At 48.1% G+C, this 18956-nt stretch overlaps 2 protein-coding genes across 3 annotated transcripts in view; both read left to right on the top strand.

Moving 5' to 3' along the window:
- The first annotated feature begins 478 nt into the window (after positions 1-478).
- Positions 479-13448, top strand: aldh4a1 (aldehyde dehydrogenase 4 family, member A1). The gene is made up of 15 exons (XM_076746564.1): positions 479-680; positions 2559-2652; positions 2765-2857; positions 3082-3129; positions 3572-3727; positions 4806-4955; positions 5315-5389; positions 5746-5933; positions 6738-6811; positions 7158-7354; positions 7844-7891; positions 7976-8128; positions 8278-8399; positions 12213-12331; positions 12416-13448. The coding sequence occupies exons 1-15, from the start codon at positions 640-642 to the stop codon at positions 12526-12528; spliced, it is 1671 nt and encodes a 556-aa protein (XP_076602679.1). The 5' UTR covers positions 479-639; the 3' UTR covers positions 12529-13448.
- Positions 13449-16097: 2649 nt separating this feature from the next.
- Positions 16098-18956, top strand: part of rnf123 (ring finger protein 123) — an 83961-nt gene continuing 81102 nt past the window's right edge. For both annotated transcript variants that reach the window (XM_076746529.1, XM_076746521.1), the window contains exons 1-3: positions 16098-16257; positions 17010-17119; positions 17639-17723. In XM_076746529.1, the coding sequence (XP_076602644.1) occupies positions 17038-17119; positions 17639-17723 (167 nt within the window). In that variant the 5' untranslated portion in view covers positions 16098-16257; positions 17010-17037. The remainder of the gene's footprint in view (positions 16258-17009; positions 17120-17638; positions 17724-18956) is intronic.

Genomic DNA, 18956 nt, shown 5'->3' with positions numbered 1-18956 from the left:
ATAATAATAATAATACAGGTACAGGTACTGCATATTTAAGTAGTTTTTGATACCACTGATAGTTATTTTTTATTTTCTATGACTCCATGAATATGACTGCATGAATAGCTACAGATCATACTGAGAGAAAAGCGTGAAGCTGTGAAATGATGAACGGAAGCTGCAGAGATCGACAGACCTCAAGAATCGACCTTCCGCATGAACGGTCTCATATGGCCTGTGATTGGCTGAGAAGATGTTACTGTTCACTGATTGGCCAGTCACAGACCCGCCTGTGGAAGGTTCCATTTCTCAAGAGGAGGGGGGAGTGGGGGTTGTCGACAGATATTTGTCATTTGTTCAAGAATACACACTGAGATTTCTTTCAGTTCAGACACATTAAGATTAATTTATCTGTGTGATCATGTTTTATTAAACCGAATAGATCCAATAAAGGACAGAAAGCCGTCATTGAAACATTAAACCACCCCCCTTCCTCGTTAATGCAGTCCACTTTCTAGTCAGCGGTGTAGCTGCTCAAACCAGTCTGATCAATGCTGTCAAACTTGGGCATTATCGGCTATCGATCCACGAGACAGGTGTGTTCGCAGGTGAACTGACTCGCTTTCTTCTTCACGGTGCTCGTCCTGTGGTGGAAAGATGCTGCGCGTGAGGCCGGCTGCTTGGCGGGCTTGGAGGGGGTACGTACCAACGATTCACATGAGCGGGCACGAGACTCCTTCACCTCAGCCGTGACTTTTCCAAGATGTCAGTTAGCTAACGTTAGCTTCAGCACCGCGTTTCCCACCGAGCCTCCGGTCATTTAGACACCGAGCCTCCGGTCATTTAGACACCGAGCCTCCGGTCATTCAGACGCCGCCAGCCCGTCAGCTTCACGGTGCTTTGTTCGTGATGTGATGATCTGACAGTGGCCCCCGAACATGGAGGAGCTGTGGATGAAAATATATGAGCTAACACAGTAACTGATGATCTGCGTTCAGAGCAGATCAAATAAAACCCTGCAATCGATTAGTCGATCGTCAGAAAAGTACTGTACCAGTAAACCTTTGATAATCGTGTCAGTCATTTATTCAGATTCGTCCTCATTAAACACAAGTTTTTTAAATTTTATTTTAAAATGTTGAAGTTTTGGACTGTTGGTGGATGAAGTATTCAGATCTTTTATGAAAAGATACTACAGATTTTACTTCAGTAAAAGTACAAAGTTATTAACATCAAAATGTCTGTTTGATCACAACATGTTATTATAATTATTGATGCTTCAGTGTCTTCATCACCTTACTGTCTCAGCTGGTAAACGAGGAGCTCATTTGAAGACCTTAATTAACATCAATAATCTCACCCTGTAAACATGAGTGGTGTGTCAGCGTCTGTCAGTGAACATCTGTGGGGGGTTTGGACTGAGGGGCTCGGTCAGACCAACGGTCCTCACAGTGAGACGCCGGTCCCACACTCGTGTCCAGTCATGCTGAGGGTCATGTGAGGATTAAAGGGCTCTGGACTTTCCCTCTTTTCCTTCTTAGAACCACTGACTGGTTCTGAGAAAGAACGCGTTTATTTTATTCTGAAAACTTCTGACGTTCCCTCACGTTTATTATGGTTCTCTGTCGGGGGCTCAGTCACAGACGTGTGTGGACGTGGAGGCTGTTGGGGGGTTTGCTGTGTTTCAGAGAACACAGTGTGAAGGAGAATGCCTCTCATGCCACCAGCTGGTCACCCCCCGCCCCCCCAGCCTCAGCCCACTGACCTTCAGTTTAGAGAGTTTGGTGTAGTTAATCATACATGGAAGCCAGAAGCAGCCGGATAAGTTGCTGTGAAGGCGAAACGTTCAGAGAAACTGGATGAAGCTCGAATAGACTGTCCCAGTTTAGAGTGTCCTTTTCATGCAGGGACGTGTCTTCAAGGTCCTCTGTGTAGAACAAACCAGGGCTCCAACCACGGCTGAGGTTAGCCTGGACGCCACCAAAGTCATGAGGATTCAGGGCTCACTGATGGACCCACATGCCAAAAACTCATCAGACAAGCATTTGTTCATGTCGGAAATATGAGCTGACGTTGTCCTGCAGTTTGCCGTCAGTGTGACAGGAGAGTGTGTTCAGGTGTTTGGGCAAAGTCGAGCTTTAACAACAGAAACAAATGAGAGATGTGCCCAAAAACAAGAGTGCATTTCTTGTTTTTAATCAATAAGATCCAGTTCACCTCCTCCTGTGACAAGAGACACAGACAGAAAAGCTGCCAGAGTTCGTGTCTGAAGAAACTGCTGGATGAATTCAAGCTTCATTTATCTCATGTTACTCATTAAGCAGCGGTCGGATCAAACAGATTAACTGAAATTTGGGGGCATTTCAGGCTGAAACCAGCTGTGGGAGCTGCTGTTTATTCATTAAAGGAGTCCAACATCCTCCCACCATGACCAGGACTTTCAGGGCCAGTTTGGGCTAGTCCAGGTCAAAGACACCTGCTGACCTGCTGATACCTGAAACACAACAGGTGACATTAAATGTGTGTGTGTGTGTGTGTGTGTGTGTGTGTGTGTGTGTGTGTGTGTGTGTGTGAAGGTTCAGAACGTTCCCCTGTGCAGCTGTGGAGGTGAAAAATGAGCCAATCCTGGGCTTCAGAGAAGGAAGTGCAGAAAGAAAAGAGCTGCTGAAGGTCAGAATCTGCATGTGTTCATCTAACGATCACAAATATGAACTTTGAAAACTGAATACAGGACACGCATGGTCAAACACATGAGTTCCAAGTCTTGATTTGATCTTTTTAGGCCTTAGACAGTGTGAAGGGGAAGACGGAGGAGATCCCATGTGTGGTTGGAGATGAACATGTGTGGACCAAAGACATCAGATATCAGCTATCTGTGAGTAAAGTCAACACGTTCTGTAAACTGTTGCTCCATGTGGAAACTCTGGGACTGAACGTATCACGACTGGCATCGTTGTTCAAACACACCAGTTTACTCTCAGATGTGAATGTGAAAAAAACAAAACTGAGCTGAATTGCAAAAGAATTTTAAGACAAAAGTTTTGTTTGAGTAACTTTCTAACTCTCATGTGAACTGACTTTTTGTTTTTCTTTTCAAAGCCGTTCAATCACTCACATAAGGTGGCAAAGTTCTGTTATGCTGACAAGGTAAGAAGACCTTCTAGATGTTTCAGTGAACCACACTGAGCTGTGGGTCTGTTTCTAATGATGTGGTCTATTTTCAACTAAAGTAAACCTGTGAAAAGGTGTTAATTAAAGTGTCCTCCAGTGGAAACGTGTTATAGTTGAATATTTGAACTGGACTATGCAGAATGATGTATGTGCAGAGTTTGACAGCAGAAGACTGTTTTTACATTCACTGCTAAATGCAAGTCTGATTTTAAGAGCACGCTTTATGACATCACAAAGCCAGTTCTGGTCCAGTATTCAGCATAAACCAGCATGATGTGGAAACTGGAAGCTGTGGGTGCACACAGACTGAGAGTGATTCAACTAGTGAAATGAAAAATAATAGACCTTCAGAACGATGTTGAGTTATTGATCAGAGCCTCTGCCAAGCCCTTTTTTTGCTCGAATGTGATCAATGCAGGAGCTTATCAACAAAGCTATCATGGCCTCTATGGCAGCGAGGAGAGAGTGGGACCTGAAGCCCGTCCAGGACAGAGCCCAGATTCTCTTCAAGGCAGCCGATCTGATCAGTGGACCCAGAAGAGCTGAGGTCCTCGCCAAGACCATGATTGGGCAGGTACAGGAAGCACAATACAACTCCATAAAGTGTAACAGAGGCACCATTCACGCAGAGGGACACCGTTCACACAGAAGGACACCGTTCACACAGAGGAACAGAGACAATGACACCGTCCACACAGAGGGACACTGTTCACACAGAGGGACAGAGACAATGACACTGTTCACAGGAGAGACACCGTTCACACAGAAGGACACCATTCACACAGAGGGACACCATTCACACAGAGGGACAGAGACAATGACACCGTTCACACAGAGGGACACTGTTCACACAGAGGGACAGAGACAATGACACTGTTCACAGGAGAGACACCGTTCACACAGAAGGACACCATTCACACAGAGGGACAGAGACAACAACACCGTTCACACAGAAGGGACAGAGGCAATGACACCATCCACACAGAGGGACACCGTTCACACAGAGGGACAGAGACAATGACACTGTTCACATAGAGGGACACCGTTCACACAGAGGGACAGAGACAAGGACACCGTTCACACAGAGGGACAGAGACAATGACACCGTTCACATAGAGGGACACCGTTCACACAGAGGGACAGAGACAATGACACCGTTCACACAGAGGGACAGAGGCAATGACACCATCCACACAGAGGGACACCGTTCACACAGAGCAACAGAGACAAGGACACCGTTCACACAGAGGGACACCCTTCACACAGAGGGACAGAGACAACGACACCGTTCACACAGAGGGACACCGTTCACACAGAAGGACACCATTCACACGGAGTGACAGAGACAATGACACCGTTCACATAGAGGGACACCGTTCACACAGAGGAACAGAGACAATGACACCGTTCACACAGAGGAACAGAGACAATGACAACGTTGTCTCTAGTGGTGAGAGAGAGACAAACTTGTCTGGGAGAAAACGTTTTGGGTGAAATTGTCTAATTTCTTTGAAAAAGAATCAATCCCGAGGCGAACAAAGCCAAGTGTGAACATGTTTGATCATATCTGTGGACGATGCAGTGATTCCTTATTTGTCCTTAAATTGAGTTGAGACAGAACAAATCAAACCATCATTGTCTTTATGTTCCAGGGTAAAACGGTGGTCCAGGCAGAGATCGATGCTGCCGCAGAGCTGATTGACTTCTTCAGGTTTAATGCCAAACATGCCACTGAGCTGGAGAAACAGCAGCCGCTCGATGCTGAGGGATGCACCAACACCATGCTGTACCGTGGACTGGAGGTACCACATGTCATTACTGGTCATTACTGTTCTGCTGTGTTATTGTGTGCTGCTCATTGCTGTCACTGTGAGCCTGAGATGTCCATGTTGGAAAAAACTCAAAATTGTACCTTTGCCCTGCTATGAAATTCAGCTGGAGGCATTTAATGTTTGATTGTTCTGCCACCTTCTGGTAAAGAAGTGTCCTACACTCATGACAAACAAGCTTGTTATGGTCATATTCAAATGACCTCTGGCTCTTTAAAACACCCTCAACAGTTTAATGTGTTAGTTGTCAGTCTGAGTGTTTGCAGCCTCTTATTATTTTTCGTTCTTGTCAAATGAATGAATTCATGTTCCCTCCTTTTCTTTTGCTTCAGGGTTTTGTAGCAGCTGTGGCTCCTTTTAACTTCACTGCTATTGGTGGAAACCTGGCAGGTACCCCAGCTCTGATGGTGAGTGTGAATATGTTTGTCTCTCTGTCTCTCTTGATCTTGATTGATGTAGCGCCATCATCAGGTCAACAGTAAATGTGTTCAACGCTTTGTTTTATGACCAGCTGCAGAAGTAATGACGTTCCCATCAGCCTCAGCTGGACTGTCATTACTTCTGATTAGCAGATGTTAACCTGCTAACATGCTAAACTAACATGTAGCCATGGTAAACATTATACTTGCTAATATCAGCATGTTAGCATTGTAGCTGTGAGCACGTTAGCATGTTAATGTTAGCATTTAGCTGAGCCTCAGAGCTGCAAAGTGTTTGCTGCATTCAGCTTCAGAGTGTTTCTGTCTCTGCTGGTGTGTTTCAGGGTAATGTCGTACTGTGGAAGCCCAGTGACACCGCCATGTCTGCCAGCTACGCCGTCTACAAAGTCCTGAGGGAGAGCGGCCTGCCCCCAAACATCATCCAGTTTTTACCAGCTGATGGTCCGGTGTTCGGAGATGCCGTCACCTCCTCTGAGCACCTGGCAGGCATCAACTTCACCGGCAGCGTCCCGTAAGAAGAGTTCTTTAGTGTGAACTTTGCAGGAAATTAAAGCCTGAGCTGACACTGTGCGAACCACCTGTGAACTCATGGCGTCCAGCAGCGACGTCACTCTGCTGCCAGTTTACTGCAGACGTGCAGCAAATAGACAGAAATAAGAAAGTCGTGTTAATAAAGTGAGATGTGCTGTAGAGCTTTGTTGAAGTAGAAACATGCTGCACACCTGCAGTCATGCAGAGTTTAGACCGTTTCAATACGAACTGAGCATTAACGTGGCTGAAGCTGAAGCTCCCTGTGAAGCTTCTCCTTCAGTTCATTCAGACGCCTGAAGGTAGCACGCTGATATCCCTGCAGCCTCTACAGTCCATCAGGTCAGCTGTAAACAACACCACAGTCACCTGGTGAACACCTGAACACAGCAGCCGGTCTAACAGGCTGAACTGACTGCTAATGAGATGCATTATCACAGCGCCTTCATTTAGACATCTTTATTTTCTGTGCTAATGACTTCAGGAAGTCAAGCTTAGAGAAGAAACTGAAGCTGAACTGATGATCACTTAAACGTCTTTAATGAATGAGGCTGCAGGTTCGTGTGCTGAGTTCAGGTTCAGACATCACAGTTTGTTTTTTGACGCCTCTGCTGTATTAAAATACGAGCTGCTTAGATTCTTGAAGTCTTCGTCTCACGTATTCCAATGAAACGCTCTCGTTTTATGTGATGAAATCTGCCGCCCTTTACTAATCTGCAGGTGGTGTTGGAGCCACGTCACAGACTTCATGTTCTTAAATCAGCCTTGATCCAATGTGTTTCTGTAGGACGTTCAAGCGTCTTTGGAAGCAGGTGGCTGAGAACCTGGACACCTACAGGACCTTCCCTCGACTGGCAGGAGGTGAGCACAACTTCTAGTCATCAGTAAGAATCATCTAAAGGTGTGACAGCTCAGCCTCCAATCAGGAGTCACATGATACAGAAACTCACCCATCATCCACTAAAGTAGCCTTCCTCTGTGAGCGAGGAAGAGGAGAGAGCTGACTGCTTTAACTTGTGAGTGATGGATGTCATCAGTCAAAATGCTCCATCGGTTAAAAGTTGGAGCCTGAAAACGTCTCGTGATGCAGTCAAAGTGTCCATCAGAGACTTGTCTTTGTCCTTAAAGACCGTCCAGCGGCTCGTTGGACTTTGTCCTGACCTCCATGTTAAACTCGTGTCCTCAACGTGCATCTTCACGTTTTCAGAGTGCGGCGGCAAGAATTTCCACTTTGTCCACAAGTCGGCGGATGTTGAGAGCGTGGTGAAGGGGACGATTCGCTCGGCGTTCGAGTACGGAGGTCAAAAGTGTTCGGCCTGCTCCAGGATGTACGTACCAGACAGCATGTGGCCGAGGATCAAACAGGAGCTGCTGGACATCCACCGAGACATCAGCGTGGGAGACGTGAGTAGACGCAGCAGAGCCGTCCACGCGGGAAGCCCGGCGGGATGTCCTCACAGTGCTGCTCGAGTACTGCTGTGGATAAAGTACTGCCATGGTTTAACAACATTTATGGTTAAAGTACAGGTGAAGTTCATCTTTGGCAGTAAATTCTGGTTTTTATCGTCACTGATGAATGTGCAGATCATTTTCATTGGTTTAGTCTGAGGCCTTCACCGCACAGCAGCCAATAGCGTTGAATGTGCATCACACCTGCTCGCTGTACAGCTAGCCTTAGCGGTCTTATCAGCAGACCGACATTAAAAAGGTGTTCCTGCTGTAGTCGAGGCGGACGCTGGCGTGCAGGTGATGTACGTCTCAGGACACGTGATGGAACAGTCACATGTGGACTTAAAGCTTCTTCTTCTTGAAGCTTCAGGTTGTTCAGACTGGCGAGGAGCGAAACGTGTGTGAAGTGTGTAAACCTGATTTTCTTCTTCTCCTCTTCTTCAGCCGCTGGAAGACTTCAGTACCTTTTTCTCCGCTGTGATCGACGATAAGGTGAAGTCCACGTCCTCCATCAGCGTGTCCGTGTGCAGAGAGAAATGGCCGCTGACTGTTTTCCTCTCCCATTTCCTCCTCTAGTCGTTTCTTCGGATAAAGAAGTGGCTCGACTACGCCAAGTCCTCCTCCTCTTTAAAGATCATCGCAGGCGGCAACTGTGACGATAAGAAGGGTTACTTTGTAGAGCCGACCATCATCGAGACCTCAGACCCGCAGGACGCCATCATGAAGGAGGTACGCACCGTCTGTGACACACTCACACCTGGCCTGTGGGGGCGCTGTGGTCACCTGAAACTCGAGCTCAGAGGAACACGGCCGTCTGATGTTCTTTGAGGTCAGTTCATTTCAGATGTGATTCATCGACTTCTGTTTTGTCTCTGCAGGAAATCTTTGGGCCCGTTCTGACAGTTTATGTTTATCCTGAGAACAGCTACAAGGAGGTTTTGCAGCTGATTGACAGCACGTCCCCGTACGCCCTGACAGGAGCTGTGTTCGCCCAGGACAGGTAAGACGTGTTTGTTTGCAGGAGCTCCACCTGTTTTTAACCTGGGCTCAGAGAGAGGCCAGAGGCACACCTGCTGCTTCCTGCATGTACTTATGTACTACACATTACTGGAGGAAACCACCAGAGGGCGCACCGCATGACGGTTCAGTCAGAGGTCACCGCAGAAGAAGGGAAGCGGCACCATCGTTGATGCTCTATGAGGCCGTTAAACGAATCACATCAGACTGATGACGAGAGACTGACGACGACGAGAGACTGACGACGATGACGAGAGACTGACGACGATGACGAGAGACTGACGACGACGAGAGACTGACGACGACGAGACTGACGACGACGAGAGACTGACGACGATGACGAGAGACTGATGACGACGAGAGACTGACGACGACGAGACTGACGACGACGAGAGACTGACGACGACGACGAGAGACTGACGACGACGAGAGACTGACGACGATGACGAGAGACTGACGACGACGAGAGACTGACGACGATGACGAGAGACTGACGACGACGAGAGACTGACGACGACGAGACTGACGATGACGAGAGACTGACGACGATGATGAGAGACTGACGACGACGACGAGACTGACGACGACGAGAGACTGACGATGATGACGAGAGACTGACGATGATGACGAGAGACTGACGACGACGAGACTGACGACAATGACGAGAGACTGACGACGATGACGAGAGACTGACGACGGCGAGAGACTGACGACGATGACGAGAGACTGACGACGATGACGAGAGACTGACGACGACGAGAGACTGACGACGACGAGAGACTGACGATGATGACGAGAGACTGACGACGATGACGAGAGACTGACGACGACGAGAGACTGATGACGACGAGAGACTGACGATGATGACGAGAGACTGACGACGACGAGAGACTGACGACGACGAGAGACTGACGATGACGAGAGACTGACGATGACGAGAGACTGACGACGACGAGAGACTGACGATGATGACGAGAGACTGACGACGACGACGAGAGACTGACGACGACGAGACTGATGACGATGACGAGAGACTGATGACGATGACGAGAGACTGACGACGACAAGAGACTGACGACGACGACGAGAGACTGACGACGACGACGAGAGACTGACGACGACGACGAGAGACTGACGACGACGACGAGAGACTGACGACGACGACGAGACTGACGACGACGAGAGTGACGATGATGACGAGAGACTGACGATGATGACGAGAGACTGACGATGATGACGAGAGACTGACGACGACGAGACTGACGACGATGACGAGAGACTGATGACGATGACGAGAGACTGACGACGACGAGAGACTGACGACGATGACGAGAGACTGACGACGACGACGAGAGACTGACGACGACGAGAGACTGACGACGACGAGAGACTGACGACGATGACGAGAGACTGACGACGATGACGAGAGACTGACGACGACGAGAGACTGACGACGATGACGAGAGACTGACGACGATGACGAGAGACTGACGACGACGAGAGACTGACGACGATGACGAGAGACTGACGACGACGAGAGACTGACGACGACGACGAGAGACTGACGACGACGAGAGACTGATGATGATGACGAGAGACTGACGACGACGACGAGAGACTGACGACAACGAGACTGACGACGATGACGAGAGACTGACGACGATGACGAGAGACTGACGATGATGACGAGAGACTGACGATGACGACGAGAGACTGACGACGACGAGAGACTGACGACGAGAGACTGACGACGACGACGAGAGACTGACGACGACGACGAGAGACTGACGACGACGAGAGACTGACGACGACGAGAGACTGACGACGATGACGAGAGACTGACGACGACGAGAGACTGACGACGACGAGAGACTGATGATGATGACGAGAGACTGACGACGACGACGAGAGACTGACGACGACGAGACTGACGACGATGACGAGAGACTGATGACGATGACGAGAGACTGACGACGACGAGAGACTGACGACGATGACGAGAGACTGACGACGACGAGAGACTGACGACGACGAGACTGACGACGACGAGAGACTGACGACGATGACGAGAGACTGACGACGACGAGAGACTGACGACGACGAGACTGACGACGACGAGAGACTGACGACGATGACGAGAGACTGACGACGACGACGAGAGACTGACGACGACGAGAGACTGACGACGATGACGAGAGACTGACGACGACGAGACTGACGACGACGACGAGAGACTGACGACGACGACGAGACTGACGACGACGAGAGTGACGATGATGACGAGAGACTGACGATGATGACGAGAGACTGACGATGATGACGAGAGACTGACGACGACGAGACTGACGACAATGACGAGAGACTGATGACGATGACGAGAGACTGACGACGACGAGAGACTGACGACGATGACGAGAGACTGACGACGATGACGAGAGACTGACGACGACGAGAGACTGACGACGACGAGAGACTGACGACGATGACGAGAGACTGACGACGATGACGAGAGACTGACGACGATGACGAGAGACTGACGACGATGACGAGAGACTGACGACGACGAGAGACTGACGACGATGACGAGAGACTGACGACGACGAGAGACTGACGACGATGACGAGAGACTGACGACGATGACGAGAGACTGACGACGACGAGAGACTGACGACGATGACGAGAGACTGACGACGACGAGAGACTGACGACGATGACGAGAGACTGACGACGACGAGAGACTGACGACGATGACGAGAGACTGACGACGACGAGAGACTGACGACGACGAGACTGACGACGACGAGAGACTGACGACGACGACGAGAGACTGACGACGATGACGAGAGACTGACGACGACGAGAGACTGACGATGACGACGAGAGACTGACGACGACGACGAGAGACTGACGACGACGAGACTGACGACGATGACGAGAGACTGATGACGATGACGAGAGACTGACGACGACGAGAGACTGACGACGATGACGAGAGACTGACGACGATGACGAGAGACTGACGACGACGAGACTGACGACGATGACGAGAGACTGATGACGATGACGAGAGACTGACGACGACGAGAGACTGACGACGATGACGAGAGACTGATGACGATGACGAGAGACTGACGACGACGAGAGACTGACGACGATGACGAGAGACTGACGACGACGAGACTGACGACGACGAGAGACTGACGACGATGACGAGAGACTGACGACGACGAGAGACTGACGACGATGACGAGAGACTGACGACGACGAGACTGACGACGATGACGAGAGACTGACGACGACGAGAGACTGACGACGATGACGAGAGACTGACGACGACGAGACTGACGACGATGACGAGAGACTGATGACGATGACGAGAGACTGACGACGATGACGAGAGACTGACGACGACAAGAGACTGACGACGATGACGAGAGACTGACGACGACGAGACTGACGACGACGAGAGACTGACGACGATGACGAGAGACTGACAAGAGACTGGTGGCAAGAGAGTGAGCCAGTGTCTCTGAATGTCCTCCACATAAAGACACAGTCAGGTGGTTTAGCAGCGCAGCAGCTCACTGTCTCCACGCTGCCTCTACACTGCCTGTGTGTCTGCATGCGTGCGGACGAAAGGACAGATGGACGGACAGACAGACACAGTCATTTGTGTCGTCTTCAAAGTGTTTCAGAGTCCCTCAGCTGACAGGAGGGTTTCTGTAAGGAGTGCAGGTCTGAACCGTCTGACTCACCTGTGACTCACCTGAGGATGTGTGTGTGTGTGTGTGTTCAGGAAGGTGATTGACGAGGCAGCTGCAGCCTTGAGGAACGCTGCGGGGAACTACTACGTCAACGATAAGTCCACCGGCTCCGTCGTGGCTCAGCAGCCGTTTGGTGGCGCCAGAGCTTCAGGTCAGTTTTCTTCATGTGATCAGAGCGCTGACGGGAAGCAGCTGTCTGTCATGACGATTGTGTTCAACTCTCCTCTCCATCCAGGAACCAACGACAAACCCGGAGGTCCACACTACGTCCTGAGGTGGACGTCCCCGCAGGTGGTGAAGCAGACGCACGTCCCCCTTAAAGACTGGAAGTACCCTTATATGGGCTGAGGGAGTTCAGGACTGCAGCCTGTTGGTCCAATCAGAGCCCTCCGTTAGAGCCGATTCTCCAATCACCAATGACACACACGTATAGACGGACTCGTGTCTTTGTCCCTCTGTGTTTGCACTGAACCTGGACATGAATGTATCTGAAGACACGATGAAAACGTCTTCCGTCCATCAGCTGTCCCCGACAAACTGTTCAACGAGAAACAATTTTATTCTTTTTGTCTGAAGCAAATTACCAAGGAGTCGATCCGTCAAAGAATCTTTTTTCAGAAAGTTTTAAAGTCAAATGGAAAAATCTGTTTTACTGTCCCAACACTTGAAGACGTCTCCTTTTTAGTCACTTGTAGGTGGATGAGCTGTAGCTCCTCATCAGACAAAAATCTTATTTTAGGTCAACATAGAACAAACGAGTTCCTCTGTGAATGTTACGTCTCTAAAGACCATTAATGTCTCGTGTTTATCAGTTTAACTGTTTCTAATAATTGAATTAAATCTAAATAATTCGACAGAAGAAGAGGAGGAGGAGGAGGAGGAGCTCTCTGCGTGAACAAGGCTGTCTTTCTTCTTCTGTCCTCAGTTCTTATTTTTGTGTCCCAGTAAAATCCGTCTTTTGGTTGTGGTTAATGGAGGACAGCTGAGTCCACATCAGTAAGTGTCTGGCAGGCTGAATGCAGACGTCTTTGAACTGAACCTGCTGTGATTGTCCCTGTGAACTGCTCAAATGTCCTTTTTTAAAGTGCTGATAGTTCAGAGTGACTTCAGTCTGCTGCTTTGCCTTTTATCAAACAGGTGGAGGAACATATATTTTTGTATTTCAGTCTTTTGCTGTCCTCAAAGAAATGCATCAGATTTATGGTGGAAGCTGATAGACTAACTCTGTAAATTCAGATTAATTTTTGACAATAAATATTAAATTATTATCAGATTCTCTGGCTTCTTTTATTCATGGCTGCACTTTTCAAACAGTGAGTGCTGACGAAGGTTTTTGATCAGATAAACATTTTCATAAAGACTCTGAATCCTCAGACCGAGTTAAAAGAACTCGATGTGAACAGACGTGAAACACGTTTACATCCGGTGTGGCTTCATCATCTCGTGTTAATCCAGAAGAAACTCCAGAAATCCTCCTGAGAATGTTTTCTTTAGTGTCTCAGTGATCAGTGATGGTTGTCTGTACATCAGCTGCTAACAGGAGCTGCTAACAGTAGCAGCTAACCTCAGTGTTGATCATTCTGTGATCCCGTCACTTCTTTGTATCATTGGTCGATATTTTCCTCCATCTGCTTTGGCAGCACTAATTGAACAGCGTATGTGAGTAAAGCTCATTGAGTTTGGAAATAAAGGAACTCAGTTTACCTCAGGAGCTGCGTTCAGCCTTCATACAGAACAATACCTGAAGTTATTGCTAAATGTTGTAACATTGGCTGGTGAAGGCAGAGACAGCGAGCAGCTTGAAGTTAGCAGAAGCTAGTTAGCTTAGAGGGCGGCGGACTTTCCTCCTTTCGTCTCTTCAGCTCTTTTGGTTTGTCTTCCAACAAGCTGCTCAGGATGCCATTGAGATGGACAGACACGGTTGAGGAAGTTCACAGAAGGTTGTTCTCCAGAGCCTCAATCAGACCAAAGGCCTGGGCAGGTGTTCAAAGTGGCAGATAGGTGTGTTGAATGCTGTTTCCTTCATGGATTCTAACCGAGTGGTAGGTGTAAGGGACCTCCAGCTTGGAGAATGCAGTGGTGCTCAAAAGCATAACTGATCAGAGGGGTGGATGCTTGTTTTCCACTGTGATTGGTTGAGGCCACTATAGTCTAATAGACCATGAAGAAGAGGTTCATGTCCACTGTCCCAGTGGCTGGTGAGTCCTGAGTTGACTTCTCCCTGGATCCTGTTCTGGATGAGACAGGTGCAGGTATAAGGACGATGTGGGTAAGACTGAGGTGTCAACCTTGTCTTGATTTGCTGTGTAACTATCTGCTGGCCGTGGGAATGCGTCTTGTTGTCATTTGGTTACCTGTTGCAGGTGTGCTGCCTCTGCCCTTGATGACCCCGTGTGGTGAGTCGAGAGCAGAAACCTCTAGGATGTGGCTCAGCTCAGGCGGCGCTGACACCGGACACAGATTTCAGTAGTTTTACTGCGTCCATTCGCAGCTAGTGTTCATCATCCAGGTGTTGTTTTAAGTAGTAAGCGCCCTGTTGTTTTCATGGTGATGGTGATCCTCGCTGTATGAGATGTGATGTTGATATGAACTGCCAGTACCTGCCCTGCACCATGATGCTTTCCTCTTTCACTGTTATTTGAGTTAGTCTCTTCAGCAGGTTGGCTGTTAGCTGAAGCGAAGGTTTCTCTCTATGATCGTCATCTTCTGTCATCCAGTCAAACGTGTTTCTGTGGATTTATTTTACCTCAGCAGAGGCTGGTGTGTCCCGTCCAGCTGACACCCGGCGAGGACGGCCTCCAGCGCCAGTAAGGGTGAGGTGTGTGCAGACGAGGTCTACCTGGCTGCCGATCAGCATCGTGTAGCCCAAAAGCTTCTGGAAAGCTTCCGTAGGTTCCCACAGGGCTGGCTGTGCTGTCACATGACGGCGCCTCGTTGGCTGAGGCTTCCTGGACATTTTCTGTGTCTGCAGGTCCATCGATGGTCATTTTGTTCTGTCAGGCTGAAGTTCAAAGGCGACCCAAGAGCAGAACACAGACTCTGAGGCTGAAGATGAAGGTCAACAGGTTCATTGTTACTGTTGATGGCTGGAGGATAAGGTGGTGAAATTTAGATATTCTCCATTTTTAAAGAAGTAATAGACATCGTAGTGGAGGCCATTTACGTGGTAGGACTTTATATTAAACTTCAAATATTCACCATTAATGGTTTTCTCATTAGCAGGGATGTCTGTGACATATTCATTCTTTATTAATCACTATAACGCACTTACTAATTATTCTGCATGACCATGTTCTGTAATTGCTCAGCCATTAACTGAGTTTTCCCTCATAAATTACTGCTTATTAATAGGAAGGAAGGAATAACGAACCTAAACCCCCGAGCAAATGTGTGCACCTTAAAATAAAGCATGACCTTTTATTTTAGAGCTGAAAAAAGGAGACTTCACTACTTTGTCCATTCAGACTGCATTAGACCAGATCTGGTTTCAAAGCCAGTCCACTCAAACCTGGACTGGATTATGGACACTTTTAACACAGTTTATATGTGGTGAAAATGTTGTTCCATTTATGAAAACAGATAAAAGAGTGTTTTGTATCCAAAGACAGAAAGCAAAATTCAGATTTATAAAATCTTTCTTTTCCATAATTGTGGGCCTGGTTTCTTGTCCCATGTTTAGGGTTGGGGTCCCAGAGTCCACTTCAGTCCAGATTTGGTAGACCCTGTGGAGACAAAGCAGTGAAATCACTCAAATCATCTCAAATTGTATTTTACTATAATACCGGGTACTTCATTCAACTTAAACTGCTGCAAAACCAGAGAAGGGCTGCCAAACTCCATTTCAGAAACCAAAGTCTCGTTTTGCTTTCGTCATTTGCAAAGCGACTACATCTAGTTTGTCCCAGCTGGCGCTCCGTAACGCGAGAGGCGTTGACAAGAAGAGGGACTGTTGTGGTTGAAAAGAGCATTTTTCTCGAGACAGCAGGCTGTGTGACATTTTATCTTGATCAGACTGTAGAAGAGCAAACACGTGCGGATTAGGGACGGAGGAGAGGCTCGTTGGAACAGAAGAAAGCGGTGGGTGCTGCTGGCAGTTAGCTGTTAGCTGCTAGCTATTAGCTGTTAGCTGCTAGCTGTTAGCTGCTGCTGTGTTTCTGTCACTGAGCCGTTAGTCAGCGAGCTGCGGCTGACATGGAAGACGCTGCAGAGGAGCTGTGCGCTGCTTCTCATCGTTACAGACGTGTCTGTAATTGGACTGACCTTGATCCGAGTCCAGCTGAAGTGTTTCATATAAGGAAGCTTAATTTTGGTGGAGAAGTTATCTAACGGTAGCTAGCTAGCAAGACCCAGCCATGGTTTGATTCGGCTTGTCTGGTTAATTCATTAGACTGCGGAGAAAGAAATACTCAGTACCTGAGTAAAGGTAACAGTAAATGTACACAAGTATCAATCAGGTCCATGTAGTTAAAGTACAGGAGTATTCCCATTCTCATGTAGTTAAAGTGTCAGTATTAAATCTATACATATATTCTCAGCTTCGTGGAGTTAAAGTATTAGGAGTAAAAGTACAGTAGTACTGTTTAGTAGTTTGTTAAAGGTGTGTGCTGGACTTGTGAAACTTGTCACCAATTCAAAATCTTATTACTAACTTGAAGATGAATCAGTGCTGAAGTGTCAAGCTGCTAAAACAGTGTTCAGTGGTGTGTGTGTGTGTGTGTGTGTGTGTGTGTGTGAGTGAGAGAGAGATGGTGTTTCTTTCATCAGCTCTTTCATGGTTTACAGATCGATTAACTAATTGTTCAAAGGTCTCCCTCCCTGTTCCTCCACAGGTGGGCCAGGTGACTCCAGTCAGACAGTATGAGCTCTAAAGGAGGCGGCACCGCTCTGACCCGCCGCAACTACAGGCTGGCTTCAGACACAGACAAACCCAGGGCCACAGGTACCACCTGCTGATGCAGTACTGTGTGTACATGTGACTCATGTACAACATGTTATTGATGTATTTCTAGTCCAGTCGAGTCCAGCAACCTCATTTGAGCTGCAAAGATTAGTCAATTACTTGATTAGTCATTTGACATAAAATCTGAAGCAACTGTTTTGACAATCCGTGAATTCATTTTTCATGGAACTTTGTAAAATTCCCCACATCTAGTTTCTCAGATGGCTCATATTTTCTAACAGTCTCTGTTGTACATTATAAAATGATAATTGTGGGTTTTGGACAGACTGAAACTAATGATTCTTTTATTCTGGATCAATCTGCTGATCATTTTCTCAATCGATCGATCGATCGTTGGCTTTGGAAACGTGAAAACAGTGAGACATGTGGTCACAGTGAGCCCACAGTGGCACCTTCACCATGTTTGTTTGGTCCAAAGCTCCACATTATTACAAACACGTCACTTTCGCCGAACAGCTGCAGCCTGACGGAGCTAACAGTGCGTCTGCTGTCTGACAGGTATCGTCAATGAGAGGCTGCTGAGTGACTACCTGCACCATGTGTTTCCATCTACCAAACAGGGACCTGCCCTGGCCTCCCTCAGGTAACGTCTGTCTTCAGTGTCTCCTGCGGTCTGTGTCCACCTGCTGGGTGTGAGAGGGTTTCTCCACAGACCTGGGGTCAGTCTGCACAAAGTTCAGCACGTTTGTATCTTCTGCCTGAACGTCTGTGGTTCTGTTCCTGTCTGTAGTTCAGATGATGTGCGTTGATTATTGATTATGTTCAGTTCCTGCTGATGGAAACTGAACATTTCCTGCTGTTGCTGATTCACAACAAAAGCTTCCCGCTGGTGAACAAGCAGAAAGCTTTTGTTAGCAGAGCTTCGTTAGCAGTGCTGCTCAGGTTAATATCTCAGGGAGGAAACGTAAGAACAGAAAGAGCCACGGTGAGCTGAAAGATGGAGGTGACTCTGACGGCATACCTCCAACACGTCAAAGGTGGACCCTTTATTTACCTGTGCAGGTTAACGCCTTACTGTGCAGCGTGGCTGTTAGCTTGCGGCTGTTGCTCCGTGATGTGTTCAGTTGTTCTGTGAAATGTCTCCACGGCTGTCAGATGGATTGCCGGTAACTTTTGTGTAGATGTTCGTGTTTCTTTCAGGATGAACCACACTGATCGCGGTGATCCTCTGACTTTCTCTCTAGCGCCACCACATGGTTCATATGTGTGTTTCAATGTCTGAACAAACGTCAGTTTGATTTGAGAAACCCGAGGCTGCTGGACGGCTGCACACTGTTGACTGGTAATAACTCGGTCACAGCTGCGGAAACTGAGAACGTGTGTGTACGTGTGTTTGTGTATATGTGTGTATTTAGTATGTGCGCTGTGCCCTGAGTTCGACTCGTGTCACAGTGGCCTCTTTCCTTAAGCCAGGCAGGTTCTTGTTACCTCCAGCAGCTCTATACATAGACGCCCACCCCCGTCTGTCCTGACCTTCATCAGCAGAGCCGTCACACAGACAACCACAGCTGAGTGCTGAGGCGCAGTTCACCTCGTGTCCACCGGGCGTCTCCACCTGCAGGTCACTAAAGGTCGTTGGTGGCTCAGCGGCCTCCTGCTGCTGTGATTGGTGCAGAGTTCTGTCAGTTAACAGCTGCTTCTATAAGCTGGACAACAATCACACAGACTGATGGAAGCTGAGACATTTTTCCTCGTAAAGGACCATCACATAGATCACATGCTAATGTTAGCAGTATGCTAACAAACATGAGCTAATAAACAGAACAGCTACCAGCTTGTGAACAGGTGAGTGTGCAGGTAGACCTGTGATCTCAAA

This window comes from Chaetodon auriga, chromosome 2 (assembly GCF_051107435.1).
Source record: "Chaetodon auriga isolate fChaAug3 chromosome 2, fChaAug3.hap1, whole genome shotgun sequence".
NCBI classification, from domain to species: domain Eukaryota; kingdom Metazoa; phylum Chordata; class Actinopteri; order Chaetodontiformes; family Chaetodontidae; genus Chaetodon; species Chaetodon auriga.
This window is presented reverse-complemented; position numbering and strand designations above follow the sequence as displayed.

Bases quoted from the DNA above. Each gene is read 5' to 3' on its own strand.
- aldh4a1 (XM_076746564.1), top strand. From the start codon at position 640: ATGCTGCGCGTGAGGCCGGCTGCTTGGCGGGCTTGGAGGGG. The intron at 7,355-7,843 runs GTGAGTAGACGC...CCTCTTCTTCAG, and splicing joins GAGACATCAGCGTGGGAGAC to CCGCTGGAAGACTTCAGTAC. The intron at 8,129-8,277 runs GTACGCACCGTC...TTGTCTCTGCAG, and splicing joins AGGACGCCATCATGAAGGAG to GAAATCTTTGGGCCCGTTCT.